The sequence below is a fragment of the Cylas formicarius genome, unplaced genomic scaffold (genome assembly GCF_029955315.1).
Source record: "Cylas formicarius isolate icCylForm1 unplaced genomic scaffold, icCylForm1.1 PGA_scaffold_9__14_contigs__length_23061073, whole genome shotgun sequence".
Classification (NCBI taxonomy): Eukaryota; Metazoa; Arthropoda; class Insecta; order Coleoptera; family Brentidae; genus Cylas; species Cylas formicarius.
The window spans coordinates 2,126,971-2,142,789 of record NW_026844365.1 but is presented as its reverse complement, the minus strand read 5'-3'; the positions used below and the strand labels follow the sequence as shown (position 1 = coordinate 2,142,789).

The 15,819-nt window shown below is 44.7% G+C and overlaps 5 protein-coding genes across 6 annotated transcripts; 3 read left to right on the top strand and 2 right to left on the bottom strand.

Annotated features, from left to right (window-relative positions):
• Window positions 1-641: 641 nt before the first annotated feature.
• Window positions 642-9,933, bottom strand: LOC132707429 (histone-lysine N-methyltransferase E(z)). 2 transcript variants are annotated; one of them, XM_060679289.1, is made up of 9 exons: window positions 9,149-9,933; window positions 8,932-9,092; window positions 8,669-8,769; window positions 7,833-8,040; window positions 4,403-4,524; window positions 4,081-4,342; window positions 1,204-1,374; window positions 961-1,143; window positions 642-899 (listed from the first exon to the last, which is right to left on the bottom strand). In XM_060679289.1, exons 1-9 carry the CDS (start codon window positions 9,829-9,831, stop codon window positions 673-675), a joined length of 2,118 nt encoding a protein of 705 aa, XP_060535272.1. In that variant the 5' UTR covers window positions 9,832-9,933; the 3' UTR covers window positions 642-672. The 2 variants fall into 2 exon arrangements, with proteins under 2 accessions (XP_060535272.1, XP_060535271.1); XM_060679288.1 differs by having other exon boundaries at window positions 4,081-4,524; window positions 9,149-9,932.
• A 683-nt stretch (window positions 9,934-10,616) lies between these two features.
• Window positions 10,617-11,367, top strand: LOC132707193 (uncharacterized). Its single transcript, XM_060678937.1, has 2 exons — window positions 10,617-10,876; window positions 10,926-11,367. Exons 1-2 carry the CDS (start codon window positions 10,685-10,687, stop codon window positions 11,322-11,324), a joined length of 591 nt encoding a protein of 196 aa, XP_060534920.1. The 5' UTR covers window positions 10,617-10,684; the 3' UTR covers window positions 11,325-11,367.
• Window positions 11,358-12,753, bottom strand: LOC132707191 (uncharacterized). The gene is made up of 5 exons (XM_060678935.1): window positions 12,606-12,753; window positions 12,245-12,555; window positions 12,086-12,191; window positions 11,613-12,030; window positions 11,358-11,564 (listed from the first exon to the last, which is right to left on the bottom strand). Exons 1-5 carry the CDS (start codon window positions 12,657-12,659, stop codon window positions 11,383-11,385), a joined length of 1,071 nt encoding a protein of 356 aa, XP_060534918.1. The 5' UTR covers window positions 12,660-12,753; the 3' UTR covers window positions 11,358-11,382.
• A 71-nt stretch (window positions 12,754-12,824) lies between these two features.
• LOC132707192 (chymotrypsin-2-like) lies at window positions 12,825-14,025 on the top strand. The gene is made up of 7 exons (XM_060678936.1): window positions 12,825-12,981; window positions 13,035-13,099; window positions 13,152-13,249; window positions 13,303-13,450; window positions 13,498-13,608; window positions 13,665-13,793; window positions 13,852-14,025. Exons 1-7 carry the CDS (start codon window positions 12,933-12,935, stop codon window positions 14,005-14,007), a joined length of 756 nt encoding a protein of 251 aa, XP_060534919.1. The 5' UTR covers window positions 12,825-12,932; the 3' UTR covers window positions 14,008-14,025.
• A 210-nt stretch (window positions 14,026-14,235) lies between these two features.
• Window positions 14,236-15,451, top strand: LOC132707488 (chymotrypsin-2-like). Its single transcript, XM_060679363.1, has 7 exons — window positions 14,236-14,387; window positions 14,442-14,506; window positions 14,561-14,658; window positions 14,708-14,855; window positions 14,903-15,013; window positions 15,069-15,197; window positions 15,253-15,451. The coding sequence occupies exons 1-7, from the start codon at window positions 14,339-14,341 to the stop codon at window positions 15,406-15,408; spliced, it is 756 nt and encodes a 251-aa protein (XP_060535346.1). The 5' UTR covers window positions 14,236-14,338; the 3' UTR covers window positions 15,409-15,451.
• The last annotated feature ends 368 nt before the right edge of the window (window positions 15,452-15,819 follow it).

Below are 15,819 nucleotides of genomic sequence, written 5' to 3'. Positions count from 1 at the left end.
GCCTCACCGCCTCGTTCCGACAAGACATGTATAAAGCTTCGCGTTTTAAATGCTCTCTTCACCGCCTCTTTCCGATACGCCTCAAATAAATTGATTCCTACGGAACTTTTAAACTTGTCTCATAGGTGGAGCCATAAGCGTCCTCCTCACCACCTATTTCCGGCATCGGTTCTTTGAAATACCACTTCGATTTTTTAAATTTCGTGGACGGGCGGACTACAGTTGCCGACTGCCTAAAATTATGAGTAGAAAATGCTGACTGCATAAAACTCCGATCCGATTTGGATCACTTATCGCTAGTGTGATTTTAACCGGAACAGATAATCGCCCATACATCAACTTACGTCCACGTTCATACCATAAAGCGGAATTCTGAGAAGAAAATGCTGACTGCATAAAACTCCAAATCCGATTTAGATCACTTATGTGTGATTTTTTAACCGGAGCAGATAAACCCCATACATTAACTTACGTCCACGTTCATACCATAGAGTGCAGCACTTATGGGGCACCAAGGACTTGAAGACGTAGCCAACTTACAAAACTTACAAATCTCTAGACAATTTTTTTATCTGCTGCACCACCCAAGTTCTTATGGACCTCCGATGGAAAATTGCCGACAATAAAAACACGAATGGCGTGAATGTAATTTATTCAACGTATAAAAAGACGTCACAAAAATTCCATTTCGCGTTCGATGCCGACGAATTTGAGCTGCTCTGTGGGTCCGTAACGGTAATCGAAGAAGAGCTCCTCGCCGGGCTGTATGGGCCGTTTGGCGAAGATGCCGATGCGGTGGTCGCCGTTGACCATCATCACCTTCGCGTAGCAGTTGGGGTTGATCGAGTGGTTCGCGAACCTGATCTTGTTGCCCTTGCGGGTGGCGTCGACGACGAAGTCTGAAACGACGACGGTGACGACATCCACCACCGCGCCGATCCCCGCCCCCCACCACCTTACCGTTGTTCAAATTGAAGAGGAAACTGCACATGTACTTGTCGTAGACCTTGCCGCGTCGGTCCGCCTCGTCCTGCGAGATGATCTCGCCGCAGTACTCCGAAATAAACTCGTTCTTCTGCGCGCTGTCCTTGAGGAAGATGCCCCAGCCCGCGACGTCCGACGGCGCCATCAGCAGATGCTTATCTGAAACCGAGTGGTACGTGAGGCTCGAGGGGCGGGGCGTCACGGCCGGCTCCTCCTTACGCAGACCGCGTTGTACGCTCACGTTCTTGCACGTAATCTTCGAGATATCGAACTGGTCGGCCCCGCAGGTCTGGCACAGGTCCGGATCGCACTCCCTCACCGCCAGGTAACAGGGGCACTGCTTCGTGTTGCACTGCGCCTTGCACCGGCACCCGGGGAACCGGTTCTGACCTGTCGACGCGTTCGGAGTGTCGGTCACCGAGTCGGTCCCCGGGAGACGTCGCGCCCGACGGAGAAGGCCCTCTCCGCGGACGCGACGTCTCCGACGCACGGGGACGAATTTCCGGGAAAATCCCGGCCGAAAATCCATGCACCCCGTATAACGTCGTCTGAAGTACGATTTTTTTCAGTTACGGGATGTTTTTTGACCATAAAAACGGTACAATGCGGTTATCAACAAGTCGAGTTCTAGTAAAAAACTAAGAAAGGCAAAATTTGAAGATTTGGATCGAGCGATGGTGCAGTGGTTCCAAGCAAAAGTACCACTCTCTGGACCTATCGTCAAACTAAAGTCAGAAAATTTTGCTGAACAGTTTGGCATTATCGATTTCAAGGCTTCGGAAGGATGGTTGGGGAAGTCCAAACGGAGGCATGGTATAAATTATGGACAGATAAGTGGCGAAACCCGCGATGTCGACAGAAACGTCACTGGCTGGAGAGCACGTGGCCAAAACTAGCAGAAAAGTACCCTGCTGACGAAATTGGTATTTTTTACAAAATGACGCCAAATAAAACTCTTAAATTTCGAAGCTTAAAGTGTGTGGGTGGAAAACTTTCTAAAGAACGTAACAGTGTTGGTAGCTGCCAATACGAGTGGGAGAGGAAAAAGAAGAAAAGTGGTGATATTTGATTAAGCCCAATTTCTACTGTTTAGGTGTGGGTACGGACTTTTGTTACTCTGCTAAATTTGAAGTCGACTGCCGCGAATTTAGGACACTTAATCGATTTCTTATACACCACGGAATATCTGGAACACTCTGTACAATAGATGAAAACCTTAAATACCTTTAGCGATCCATAGAGCCTATATCGTGGTGTGAGACACATTGATCACAGCTTTTTATTAAAAGACGAAGCCAATTTTCGGTTTTTTGCGAATAACGGACACACCCCATATATTTTTGACAATTTTGCGACAAATTACCTTTTTCTTGAACCCTTGCGATGTTTTTATTTTTAAAAAATACTTCACGATCCCCCAGCTTGAAACTTTTGTACTTTAAAGTCAACAGCTTCAAGAATCAAATATCGAGCTATAACACTATACTGAATTTTTAAATCAAAAGTACAATAATCAGATAAGACCAAATGGAAACGTCTGGTGGCCACCTCCAAATCTAGACCTCACCCCACAGGTCTTTTTTTATGTTATAAACCATAGAGAAGTTGTTGGTGGACATGATGATGAAAACCTAATGCATATCCTTTTTTTTTTCCTAGTTTTTACTTTACCATTACCAGAGGAAATATCAAAAACAGGGGCGCCGCATTTAAAAAAAAAAAAAGAATAATGCAAGTTGAAATTTGAAAAAATGTCCTTTAATTTAAGACACCCTGTACAATTTTAAAATACCTAGTCATCCCAGATCGTTATAAGGGAGTCTTTTAAAAATTTGATCAAATAGTTATTACTACCACCCGAAGAACATAATTTTGCATACAAAAATCTGTCTGTAATCTGTAAAAAAAAAAAAATTTTCTCGGTCTTTTACATTTTTGCCTATAATTTGAAAACCCTGTATATAATCGAAAAAATAAATGTTATTGCACTGGACCTTCGGTAAAATAATCTTGCCAATCGGATGAACGATTATGGAGGAAAACATATTTTTCTTCAATTCTAAAATTACCACAAAAAAAAATTCAAAAAATACTTGGTAATATTTGATTGCGCCCAATTTCTGCAGTTTAAATGTGGACGCGGACTTTCACTTCTCTGCTAAATCTAAAGTTGATATCTGCGAATTTAGGACACTTAACACATTTCGCATTTAGCGCGGAATATCGGGAACGCCCTGTACAATAGGCGAAAACCTTAAATACAAAAGTTTTTTGCTATCTGTAATACCCATTTTTCAAGTTTTTTTGAATTTGCGGGCCCCCTGTATATGTCTCTCGTGGAGTGTTAAAAAGGACGCAAACTGCACTTTTGTAGCTCCAACGGTTCAAAAGTTATTTAAGAGAAACCAAAGACGAGACGGAGAACAGACAGACAAAAAAAAATTTTTTTCGACGGTGATCATTTCTGTACCAACGGCGATCCCATACCCGTTACCGAGATATAAAATTTTTGTACTTTCGAATATTCGATTTCATCGATTTTCGAAAGTAACAAGAGCGTCTCATTAAAAAAAAAAAAACTGCAAGTTGAAATTTTAAAAAAATATCCTTTATAATTGTAAAATACCTAGTCATCGCGGATCGTTAGAAGGGAGTCTTTTAAAAAAACGCGATTAAAATTCGATCAAATAGTTATTACTGCCATCCGAAGAACATAATGTACAAAATCTACAAAAAAAAAAAACTACACAAAATTCGAATGAGCGGTTTCTATAAAAATTACCTTCTTTTTCGCCAAGGATTCTAAAAATATCAAAATATATAGGGCGTCCCGTTGAAAATTTTAAAGCTCACGTCGGTCTATCACTTATCGGACACTCTGTATATATATTAAAAAATATATATTTTAAAATTGAACGCAAACCACGAAACTTTTTTTTTTGTCTAAAATCAGCGGTCCCTGAGAAAATAATGTGGCCCCACGCCGTGTACCTTTTCCGCGTTTTACCGTTTTGTTTTCTTTAAATTACTGGCGTCGGATTTTCTGCCGGGATTTCCCGTGCGTTCGCCCGCGTGCCGAGACGGTGGCGCCCTCACAGTCGCCGCTGCACTGGCAAAACTTCTCGCAAAAATTCTGCGCGCCGATACACGGACAATTGTGGTCGCAGTTGAGCCCCGGATGGTCGCACGGCGTGAAATTGTACACGTGGTTGCTGCTCGAGTCCTTCTTCAGCTGGATCTTGCGGCAGTGCATCGACCACAAACGGTGTTTCTTCTTCTTTTTGCGGGGCGGCGTGTAATCGCGGGCCGTCTCCTCCGCGGGGATGTCGGCCGCCTCCTTCTGCGCGAACTCGTACACCTGCTGACACGTCTTGGTCAGCATGATCTGCGCGACGGCGCAGTAGTTGCTCAGGAAGACCTTGTGGAGGGCCCGAAACAGACTCTCGTCCGAACCGGTCCACTCTTTGTGGTCGTTCGCGCCCATCAAACCGAGCAGGCTGAACGACGTCGTCGTCGACACCGGGTCCCCGTTCTCGCAATCTAAAAAAAAATAATATATTTTCCTTACGAAAATGAACGATTAAAGGTGCATTTAGAAATACTTCTTTTAATTGAATAATTAAACCATTTACCAATGGTCACTTGTTTCTCATATACAAAGTTCGAAGTGTTTTCGGAGCGCGAGCATTGAAGATGCCAAGTGAGATTTTGGCGAAACGTCTGCAGGATTCCAGTCGGAGTTCAACGAGCGAACGGATGATATCCCGGAATATAGTGTCATCATATATATATATATATATATATATATATATATATATATATATATATATATATATATATATATATATATATATATATATATACAGGGTTTTTCACTTAAAACTCCGCACGCCAATAAGTCCAAAACGAAAAGAAATATTTAATTTATGTAAAAAGTAGTCAAAGTGTGGGGTCAAGTAGATATTTCCCAAAGTTCAAAAAATTCGACGCCTGCAAAGAGCTGGGCGTCGCGACGCGTCGAAAAATTATTCGATTGCAGAGACTTTGGAAATACGCGCATACAAAAGTACATATTATTTAAAAACTTTTTTGTTATTTACTCAAACTTATTTACTTTACCCGTTTCTAAGTTATACCGATTTAAAGTAAACATTTCTTGATTAATAAAAAATGTGATTAACGCTTATTTTTACAAGTATGCCATGAATGTTGGACTATGGCAACCACTGTTATCGCAGTTGTTTTAAGTGCAATTACAAACGTAAGTTGTTATTGCTGTATCAAAAAATTGTCACATTTTGTCACAAGAAATATCCAAATTTGTTCGGTTAAAAAAAAACTAAGAATTATTATGTGAAAATGGTGCAATTTAGCAATGAGGAAAAAGTAGACATGTTACTGGTGTTTGGAGAATGCAGATGCAATTGTAGAGAAGCAAAAAGAGTTTACGCACGGCGTTATCCGCATAGAAGAGTCCCCGATGCAAAAACCTTTTCAAGTTTATGTAAAAACTTAAGAGAATATGGCAGCTTCATAAAACCTAAAGAGATAGGAACAGGACGGCTACAAATGATGAAAATACTGCTGCTGTAATTCAGCAGGTTGATAATAACCCCAAGATATCCCTATCAGAGATAAAAGAAAATACCGGTGTTACCATAAGTTCTTCGTGGAGAATTTTACATAGAAACTCTTTTCACCCGTACAAAAGTAAACTAGTTCATAAACTAGAACCGGGCGATTATGCTAGAAGAATGTATTTCTTAGCGACATTGTCCGATTTGTATAGCCAAGATGCAAATTTTCTCTCGAAAATTTTATGGAGCGACGAAAGTCGATTTCAAAATAATGGAATCGTTAATAGACACAACTGTCGTTTTTGGTCCGAAAACCATCCTCGTTGGATTACAGAAAGAGGTAACCAACGAATTTTTAGTATCAATGTTTGGTGCGGCATATTAAATGGATTCCTTATTGGACCTTACTTTTACGAGAGAACTTTAAATGCAGATCGCTATTTAAAATTTCTTCAAACTACACTTCCGGAACTATTAGAAGAAGTACCTCTTGACACTAGAATGAATATGCGCCTGCACATAATGCCCAAATAGTAACGAGGTATTTGAACCGAGAATATCCCAATACATGGTTTGGTACTAACGGACCGGTAAGGTGGCCGGCGAGGTCCCCGGACATTACACCACCAGATTATTTTCTTTGGGGCTACCTAAAAAACGTTATCTATGAAGAACCTATCGAAGATATGACTGATCTCATTAACAAAATTAGTGCAGCGTGTGCCACTATCACAAGAAGGACTCTCCTACAAGTGACCCAAGCTCATCTGTTAAAAGTTTTTGATAGTTGTGTTCGAGTAGATGGACATAATTTTAAACAAAATTTTTGAAATGTCTTATTATGTAGTTAATTGCAATAATAATTTTGGTTATTAACTTGTAGGTATTTTACTGTTTTTTCATTTATTTATCATGTTATCAGAACTAAATCGATAAAAAATAATAAATAAAATCATACTAAAATAGTTGAAATCTATTGTTTGTAATTGCACTTAAAACAACTGCGATAACAATGGTTGCCATAGTAGCTAACATTCATGGCATACTTGTAAAAATAAGCGTTAATCACATTTTTTATTAATCAAGAAATGTTTACTTTAAATCGGTATAACTTAGAAACGGGTAAAGTAAATAAGTTTGAGTAAATAACAAAAAAGTTTTTAAATAATATGTACTTTTGTATGAGCGTATTTCCAAAGTCTCTGCAATCGAATAATTTTTCGACGCGTCGCGACGCCCAGCTCTTTGCAGGCGTCGAATTTTTGAAACTTTAGGAAATATCTACTTGACCCCACACTTTGACTACTTTTTACAGAAATTAAATATTTCTTTTCGTTTTGGACTTATTGGCGTACGGAGTTTTAAGTGAAAAACCCTGTATATATATATATATATATATATATATATATATATATGATGACACTATATTCCGGGATATCATCCGTTCGCTCGTTGAACTCCGACTGGAATCCTGCATCCGACTGGAAGTGTTCGAAGTGTTTTCGGAGCGCGAGCATTGAAGATGCCAAATGAGATTTTGGCGAAACGTCTGCAGGATTCCAGTCGGATGCAGGATTCCAGTCGGAGTTCAACGAGCGAACGGATGATATCCCGGAATATAGTGTCATCACATTTTTCCATCCGTGAATCAATACGTGAGAATATATATATATATATATATATATATATATATATATATATATATATATATATATATATATATATATATATATATATATATATATATATATATATATATATATATATATATATATATATATATATATATATATATATATATATATATATATATATATATATATATATATATATATATATTTATATATATATATATAATGATAAAAGACGAAAACGGACTTAAGCCACTTTCAAAATAAAGGGCTCTATGGCTATTTATCTGTCGAAACACTGCTGGTTGGTTGGTTACTTGGTCACTACAAATATGGTTACACTTAAATTGTTGTGTTTTCCATTTGTTTGAACGCAATTAAATACGACTTTGAATTTGTTGGTTTCCCACATGCGTCAGTTATTTGGGACATCAACCGCAAGATAGAAATAACTTAAATAAATGTAATTATTGGTGATAACCAATGCAGTTTTAGAGTACACAAATATTTAGTGTAATACCGACCAGACCTGGGAATTTAACAAAAGCTTTCACAACCTCCGACGTTCCATCGACGTTGTTTTTGCAGTACTCTTTTGCCTTTCGAAAGACGCTCTCAAAAAAAAAGCTTTCCTACCAACCTTTGTACTTGTTGCTGTCGTTGCTGTCCTCCGAACTGGCCTCGTTGCCCGAATCAACGCTCTGCTGCTTGCAGATCTTGCGGGGGTTCCCCGTCGGGCCGGCCTTCGCGTCCGCTGCTTCCACCGCCGATTTTCGCTTCTTTTCCTGCTGCAACTCGCTCTCCTCGTCCTGACGCGCCTTCGCCGCCATCTTCTCCTTCACCGCCTCCTGCAATTACGGTGCTTGACAAGTGCGCCTGAACTCTGCCAGACGATCGGCCAAACCGCGGTTTCGCTACCATCCGACAGGTGGCGCGCGTATACGTATGGTTAAAAATAAAAAGTATTTTGTTACTTTCTATTATTGGAAGGGCTGAAAGGCAACCGAAAACGAAATGTAGGTATACATTTAATAAGACAAATTTTTGAAGAATAGGTCGGAATTTCTCGTCAGGGACGAATCGAAGCATTAAATGTGTGCAGGTAATTAATTGAGAATGTTGTCGTAGCGAAATATTAAAATTTGACAGTTTTTGTTATGACTAATACATTACTTGCACGTTGACTTGAAGTTTGCCAATATTAATTATTGCAATCAGAAGGAATTTTTACTTTTTTTTATAAAAAAGGTCATCTCACTCTTGTAGTTGTAGGACTTATTTTAAGCTATTTTTTCTGTCTGTCTTATGTTAAAAATTCTGATATATTTCCTGGATATTTTGTGTTATTTCCATCAGGCACAATTCTGAAATTCTTAAGCATCTTTCAAAAATATGTACACGGGACAGATAGTTCGACTCGGCCAGAGTCAAACATTTAACGCTTTGCAGGAAAAGGCCAACATTGTTTTATTTTACCAAAAGCATGTAGCAGTCATTGCCGCAGGGCTCCGTGAACGGTTTGAGATCGGGGCCGCGTCTCTTCTGCAAATTGGGCCCCGGATGGCAGGCCTGGAGACCTATGCACAAAAAAAAAACAACAGCTAAACGAAACAGGAGAAGGCATATATGGGGGTTACCTTGTTGTCCTGGGAGTTGGCGGCGTACGAGAATACAACGATTTTTTTAATACCACGTGGGTTGAGAAAACCGGCATGGGAGCTGAATGAGAAACAACTTACGGTGCAAAAAGCAGTCGTACTTGAAGCAACGTCTGCAAAACAGGGTGTGAAACGAGTGCATCGTCTGCTCCCGGGGCACCGACGCCGCCTTCGGGCCGTCGATGTTGGGCGTGCACTCGGGGGGCGCGTTCGGGTCCGTCCTCTCCGTCAACTCGATATACCTGCGTAAATCGAACATCTCTAACCTCGAAGACGTACTCGCCGTATGGTCAATTACTTGTCGCGTAACTCCTCGGGGCCTCCTTTGTCCGGGAACTGCCCCGAAATCGCCTGGAAAATGACCGTCGTCGGGAACTCCATGTAATCTGTTTTCTTCTTCTCTCCGTCATCTTTGTTGTCCGCGTCCTCTTTCTTTTTCTCGCTGGGCTTGTCCTGGTATTGCATCAGGGCGTGGACGAGCTCGACGAAGAGCTCGTCGTCGATGAAGCCTGATTCCCTATCACCGTGCACCTTGCCGTCATAATTTTTTATCAGTTCCTCGATGAAGGTGCCGTCCTGGTCGAGGATCTCGTCTCCCATGTACGGGATGTTGTGCAGCACCGTCTCGTCCTCGACCATAAAGTTCTGCTGGATCGGGGCCCAGTTGTACATCGTAGGGATCGGCGTGACAGCGTTTATTATCTTGATCGCGACCACTTGGATGTCGCCCTCGTTGCCGATCACTTCCGCCTTTTTCATACACGTCACGTGGGCCGGGAGCTCCGTGGTCTGCGCCCACACGACTTTGTTGTCCGTCCACCGTTTCTGCTCGGCGACCAGCGTATCGGTCATCTTGTTTCGGTTCTTGTTCCACGCGATCTTCACGTCGTCCGCCCGCTTGTAGCGCTTCTGCTGCCGCAACCGCATGTACTCCTGCTTCACGCGTTTCTTCCAGTCAATCGGGGGCTTCGGCTTCGACATCCTCACGGTAAAGTTTCGACGCGCAACGGACAACGACTCCCGCCCCAAACACCACCACCTAACCTCGTCAAAACAGCATTCTTCTTCTTTTCTTTATCTCGATTGGCCAAGCTGTTCAGATCAATCGGCCAATCACTACCATAGTTCAACATTAATACATGCCGCGTAAACGATTTACACCGTGTTTAGACTTTAATACAAATAAGGTTAACGGATTCGCGCTGGTCACCGACCAACCCATTCACTAACACTGGTCGAAAAAATGTTTTTTTTAATCGATACTATAAAAAACGCGGCGTGGACCAACAACAAACAGCAAAACCGCGGGAGAGTTATAACACTAATACACACCATCTGTACACTAAAATCATTAACAATTTGACCGAAAACAAATCTTAAATGTTGAAAAACTAGGATTCTGTAGGCAGCGGACAAGAATCAATCTGCCTCGTGCAATGCTACCCACCCAAAATAAAGTTCCTTTTAACTAAATATTTCTTCACCAACTGGGCAAAATCACCTGCGTATTGCCCTCCGACGAAAGACATTGCGATTTTCTGCATTCCATAAGGAAATCGAGAAAATTGTTACTACTAATCTTGCTGAAGCAAAATTTAAAATAGCAATTTTTTCTATTCTCCATGGTCCATTCCGATGCAGCGCTATCTCTGCGCTATCAATCCGAATATCCAAATGTCAAAGCAGTGAATGCAAATTGATAATTGTTTGCCGGTTCGGCTATTACCCCGCAGACGTCGCCACCGTTGTTCTCCCATAGAGGCTAAACCAACCTTATATCCTGTGCGGGCGACGTTAACCTCAAATTCCCCGCATCGCTCTAAAAACAAACAGGATGCCGTACAAATACATCGGTAGAACGAACGATTTTCTCGGCAAATCGCTGTGGGAGATCGTCGGCAACCTGAAAAACTTCGGCGTGGGACGCATAGTGACGCGGGGCCGCTTCCAGCGCTACCCGGAACTCAGTTACTTGAAGATCCTGAGCGTGGAGCCGCTGCCGGCGCCCGAGAATCCGTCGATGGACGTAAGTACGCGCTGAGATCGTCCGCGTTTCGTTAAGCGGTCCGTTTTAGAACATGAGACGGGTTAAGGTCGTGGCGGAGAGGACTTTCAGGGGCATGCGGATGCCCGAACCTGTACATATTTGCATGAGCAGTTACAAAAATGACTACCAGCTCGTACCGAAAGACGAAGAGGCCAAGTACACTGGCGCGCCCCTCACGGATTTTGACAAAACGAAAATATTGCCTCAGAGGATGGAGCTACCCCCGTTGATGAGGGAGCTCGTGTTGAGGGAAAGTAAATCTGCTACCGAGGAAGATTTGCAGATGGAAATCGTTTACAACTTGGCTAGTAGCAAGTACAAGTACCGGATAGCGAAAGAAGGGGAGGAGCCGACGGTAAGGCACCCAATAGGTTTGGGCACTCCCATCACCGACCGGTTATACCAGGACGTGGATTTGCGGGAATGAAAAAAAAAACGCGCGTTTGTAAAAAATGTTTAATAAAGATTAATCAGAGTAAAAAAAATCACTTTTTGCTGAAAAAATTCATCAGGGTGGGCTGATTCGAAGGCTTTTTCGGGCCCTTTTTACCCTTGGATGCCTTCTCCGAAGGTTCCCGCTCAATTTTTTTATCCGGCACCTTGGCAGGAGCCGCTTCTGCGGCCTCGTCTTCGCTCGCGGGCTCGAAAACGTACTCCGTGCGTGTCACTAAAACCTCCGTTAGAAAAACCCTGAGAATAAAAAACCCCGGCTCACCTATGAAGCCTTCCTCATCCTCGTAAGTGCGGTTGACCGCTTTCCTCCGCATGGCTGTCGACGCGGGCTGCTTGGCCGGCGCTTTCTCAGGCTCATCGCCCGATTTATCAAACACTCGTTCGTCATCCTCCGACCCGAACAGGTCGTCGCTCTCGGAATCCTCGACCACCATTATCCTCTTCCGTTTCTTATCGCTTTCGCGCTTATTCTCCGCTTTGCGTTTCTTCTCGCTTCCGTTACGCGCGATTTTTTTCTCCTCCTTCACTTTTTCGACGCTCCCCGTGGTACGCGAGGGCGAGGACGTCACTTTCCCGACACTCTCGGTAGCACGTGACGGCGATTTCTCCGCCATTTTGTTGAAAAAGTTAGAGATTCCATTTTTCTTGGGACTATTCCGCTTCGCCGTTTCAACGGGAGCCTAAAAAACCGGCTTCCGCGCATAAGAAACCTCACAACTGCCTCCACCCACAAACCTTAGTGTCGGGTTCCACCTTAACCTCACGTACAGACGCGACAGGGGTGACCTGGTGGTTTTTCAAAGTCCTGCGCTTGCAATTTTTGCCCACAATCGACCCCTCGCTGCAACCAGGCTCCCACATTACAAACTAACCGCGACTCTGAACTTAACCTACATGGGGTGCTCCACATCCTTGCGGCTAAAGGGGTCGGCTAGCGCGACGAAATTAAAGTCGATTTCGGCCGCTTTTTGAACGCTAAATACAGTCGCGACCGCCCCATCCTCGTACAGCCGCCTACGATCCTCCAATTCGTGACCTCTGACTATAGAAACCGCCGTGCCTTGGCCGTTTTTACGCGTTCCGTTCAAAACGTACGTTACGGTGAGCTCGTCCGCTCGCTCGCGCGCCTCTACGTACCGCTGGATGGCGAGCTTCGCCTCTTCCAGAGACAGACCCGCATCGCAAGCGAAAGACGCGACAGTAACCTAAAACTCGCAGCTAATATTCGGCTTCGACTTAACCAGCGACCACTCACGACTTTGTCGTCGTCTTTAATGAACTCGTCTAGCTGTTCGAAACGCTTTTCCATGATTCGAGCGATCACAACGGCATTATCGTTAGACGTCCCGCGGATTTTCAGAACCCGTCACCCACAGAACAAACCGCGCGGTTGCGGTCTGTGACGCGACATGCAAATTATTTTCGAAGCACCGGAAATCGAAAGCAAGATAAAAAAGGCACTCGAGCCCGAAAATTGCTAGCGCGATGTTGAAAAAATACTCCAGCCAGATGCTTTCGCGATAACGAAACTATAAATTGAGCCAGGTGTATGAGCGGCACTTAATTTTTTCCCGGTCACGCAATGAATCAGTCGTTTGTTATTCTGCTCCTCGCGGTTGCTTCTTGCACCGGTAAGTTAACCGTTGTGGCCGAAAAAACACATTTTAACCATGAAATGTTCAAGCGTTCGTCGTCGACCCCAGAATCGTCAACGGCACGGATGCCAGCGAAGGCGAATTCCCGTACGTCGTAAGTACATGATAATCGTTATCCGTCACACGTTCCGTACTTACGGTTTCAGGTTTCTCTGAGATACAACCTGAGCCACGTGTGCGGGGCGTCCATCCTCAGCGACAGGTTTATCTTGACGGCCGCGCACTGCGTCTACTACATCGTCCCGTAAGTAGCGGGAATACAATGACGTCACATAATGATATTTTGGGCCGTTTCAGAGGGGTGGCGGCGGATCCGTATCTATTTTCCATCCAGTACGGTTCCGTGAGCATCTCGGCGACAGACGAGAGGAGCGTAGACGTCGAGAAGATCACGATAGCGGCGTTCGACATGGAAAAACAAATCTACGACGTCGCCGTGCTCAAGGTGAATCGGTGTTCCGTGATAATGTGACGTAACCGCTTTGTTTTCAGCTCGTCAGCCCGCTGCCAAACGACGGTTTGTGGGAACCGGTGAAGCTGGGACGCGATTTCGACGCGTCCTCTCAGCACAGCGGCGTCATCGTCGGCTGGGGAAGGCTGTGGGTAAGCACGGATAAAAGGGACCCGCGGAAAAACGGAGATAATTGTTTTTTTTTCAGGATAACGGGCGGTCCCCGACGGTACTTCAAAAATTGGACGTATCGACCTATACCAGCGCCATCTGCGGCGAATATTACAACAATTCGCACCACATATGTTTGGGCGCCAGCCCCGGGGGTGCCTGTAGCGTAAGCTGTCGTCGCTCTCGACCTTCTCGCGTCTGAAGTGTTGCGTTTCTGTTCGCAGGGCGACTCGGGCACTGCTCTGGTGGTCGACGGCGCACAGGTCGGCATCGCCTCCTTCATAACGAGCTCCTGCGGCGTCTCCGGGCCAAACTCGCCCAACGTGTACTCGAGGGTGCCCTTCTATTACGACTGGATCCTCGAGAATTCGGCGAACTGAGCGAAATAAAACGTTTTTCCGCGATCGTTGCTCGTTTTATTTCCTGGGGCGTTAGTCATTTGCGGGCGGGGTGGGGGATGGGTGACGTCACGCGCCGGATTCGACGTGAAGGCCATCTGGGCGTCGGGCGAAAACGAAAAATTCGCAGGCGGAAACACGTCGTCGAGATAAAACAGATAATGCGACCACTCGAAGCGGGTATAATCCGCAAGATTGATGGCGGTATTAAAAACCACTCGGGTACTCGATAACGGGCTTATAAAATAGGCGGACGGAACGAAGCGGACTTTACTTAAGTAGGTTTCGTTGCAGTGCTTAAGTAGTTCGCGAAATGAAAGCTCCCGCGGTTATTTTGCTCCTGGCGCTAGCGTCTTGCTCTGGTAAGATCTGTGTACATTGAAAGTAACCAAAACTTAACCCTGCCCGCGTTGCAGCTTTCGTCATCGACCCCAGAATCGTGAACGGTACGGACGCAAGGGAAGGCGAGTTCCGATACGTCGTAAGTATAGCGCTAACGTTACGCCCCGTAAGGTAACGATCGCGTCGTTCGCAGGTGTCCCTGAGGAACAACCTTCGACACGTGTGCGGAGGCACCATCCTGAGCGACAGGTTCGTCCTCACGGCCGCCCACTGCGTATACGACAACGACAGGTAAGACGCGAACGAGGACGTCACGAAACGACTTTGACGAGCTTTTCAGAGGCCAGGCGGCCAATCCGGCCTTATATTCGATCCAGTATGGGTCCGTGCACATCTCGCAGACCGAGCAGAGGAGCGTCCGCGTCCAAGAAATCAGGCTGGCGCCCTTCAACAGCGCCCGACTGACCTACGACGTGGCCGTGCTAAAGGTAATTCAGTGGTCTGTGCCGCGACGACGTTTTAAGGTCGTTTTTAGCTCGTCAGCCCAATCCCGAACAACGGACTTTGGGAACCAGTCAGGTTGAGCCGCAATTTCGACACTTCCTCGCAGCACAGGGGCGTGATCGTAGGGTGGGGTAGGTTGTGGGTAAGAAACGACGTACGGGGCGCGCCGGAATCGTCTTAATGCGGTCGGTTTTTAGCAAAACGGGCCAATACCGTCGACGCTTCAGAAATTAGACGTCCAGACTTACACCAACTTCGTCTGCGGGCTGAGGTTCGATAATACTCATCATATATGCTTCGGGGCCACCATCGGAGGAGCTTGCAACGTACGGCGCCTCTCCCTTTCGCGTCAGTTGCGTCTTAACGCGTTTCTGTTCGCAGGGCGATTCCGGAACGGCTCTCGTGGTCAACGGCGAGCAAGTCGGCATAGCCTCCTTCATTACCAGCACCTGCGGAGTGACCAGCTCCCTTACTCCCAACGTGTACGCTAGAGTACCGCACTACTACGACTGGATCATCAGGAATTCGGCGAATTAAGCGAAATAAACGTTTCCGGTCGTTCGTTTTGAGTTTCACTTTCGTTTCGTTCCGTGGGCCTTGTGGTCCGTGGCGTTAGCCATGGACCATCGCTTGGCGGTTGGTTATTTAACGCATTTTAGGCAATAATAGGCACGGTGAACTGGCAAATACCAATTTTTTGCACGTGATTACAATTACAACCTCATAAAAACCGTTATTTTGCGTGATATTTTTGACGATCGACCGGCCAATGAAGTTAAACAAATAGTTTCACGACTTGGGCCTCCCGCATTAACACCAAGTCGTAATAATCGCTTTCCAATAATTTGCATTTTCAAAGAGGCAACTGTAAACGTGTCTGCTGAACTTTACTTACAAACCATCACAAGATACACGAAATTATCTTTACTTTTTCGTAAAGTCAATACA

Excerpts from the sequence above, each read along its gene's own strand:
- LOC132707429 (XM_060679288.1), bottom strand. The coding sequence starts at position 9,831 with ATGTCGAAGCCGAAGCCCCCGATTGACTGGAAGAAACGCGTGAAGCAG. Across the intron at positions 8,770-8,931 it reads GTACGACTGCTTTTTGCACC|GTCTCCAGGCCTGCCATCCG; the intron begins GTAAGTTGTTTC and ends TTTTGTGCATAG. Across the intron at positions 8,041-8,668 it reads ATGACTGCTACATGCTTTTG|GAGGCGGTGAAGGAGAAGAT; the intron begins GTAAAATAAAAC and ends CCGTAATTGCAG.
- LOC132707488 (XM_060679363.1), top strand. The coding sequence starts at position 14,339 with ATGAAAGCTCCCGCGGTTATTTTGCTCCTGGCGCTAGCGTCTTGCTCT. Across the intron at positions 14,507-14,560 it reads AAGGCGAGTTCCGATACGTC|GTGTCCCTGAGGAACAACCT; the intron begins GTAAGTATAGCG and ends CGTCGTTCGCAG. Across the intron at positions 15,014-15,068 it reads TAGGGTGGGGTAGGTTGTGG|CAAAACGGGCCAATACCGTC; the intron begins GTAAGAAACGAC and ends GTCGGTTTTTAG.
- LOC132707193 (XM_060678937.1), top strand. The coding sequence starts at position 10,685 with ATGCCGTACAAATACATCGGTAGAACGAACGATTTTCTCGGCAAATCG. Across the intron at positions 10,877-10,925 it reads CCGAGAATCCGTCGATGGAC|AACATGAGACGGGTTAAGGT; the intron begins GTAAGTACGCGC and ends GGTCCGTTTTAG.
- LOC132707192 (XM_060678936.1), top strand. The coding sequence starts at position 12,933 with ATGAATCAGTCGTTTGTTATTCTGCTCCTCGCGGTTGCTTCTTGCACC. Across the intron at positions 13,100-13,151 it reads AAGGCGAATTCCCGTACGTC|GTTTCTCTGAGATACAACCT; the intron begins GTAAGTACATGA and ends TTACGGTTTCAG. Across the intron at positions 13,250-13,302 it reads TGCGTCTACTACATCGTCCC|AGGGGTGGCGGCGGATCCGT; the intron begins GTAAGTAGCGGG and ends GGGCCGTTTCAG.
- LOC132707191 (XM_060678935.1), bottom strand. The coding sequence starts at position 12,659 with ATGGAAAAGCGTTTCGAACAGCTAGACGAGTTCATTAAAGACGACGAC. Across the intron at positions 12,031-12,085 it reads AGGTGGAACCCGACACTAAG|GCTCCCGTTGAAACGGCGAA; the intron begins GTTTGTGGGTGG and ends CCGGTTTTTTAG. Across the intron at positions 11,565-11,612 it reads GGATGAGGAAGGCTTCATAG|TGACACGCACGGAGTACGTT; the intron begins GTGAGCCGGGGT and ends CGGAGGTTTTAG.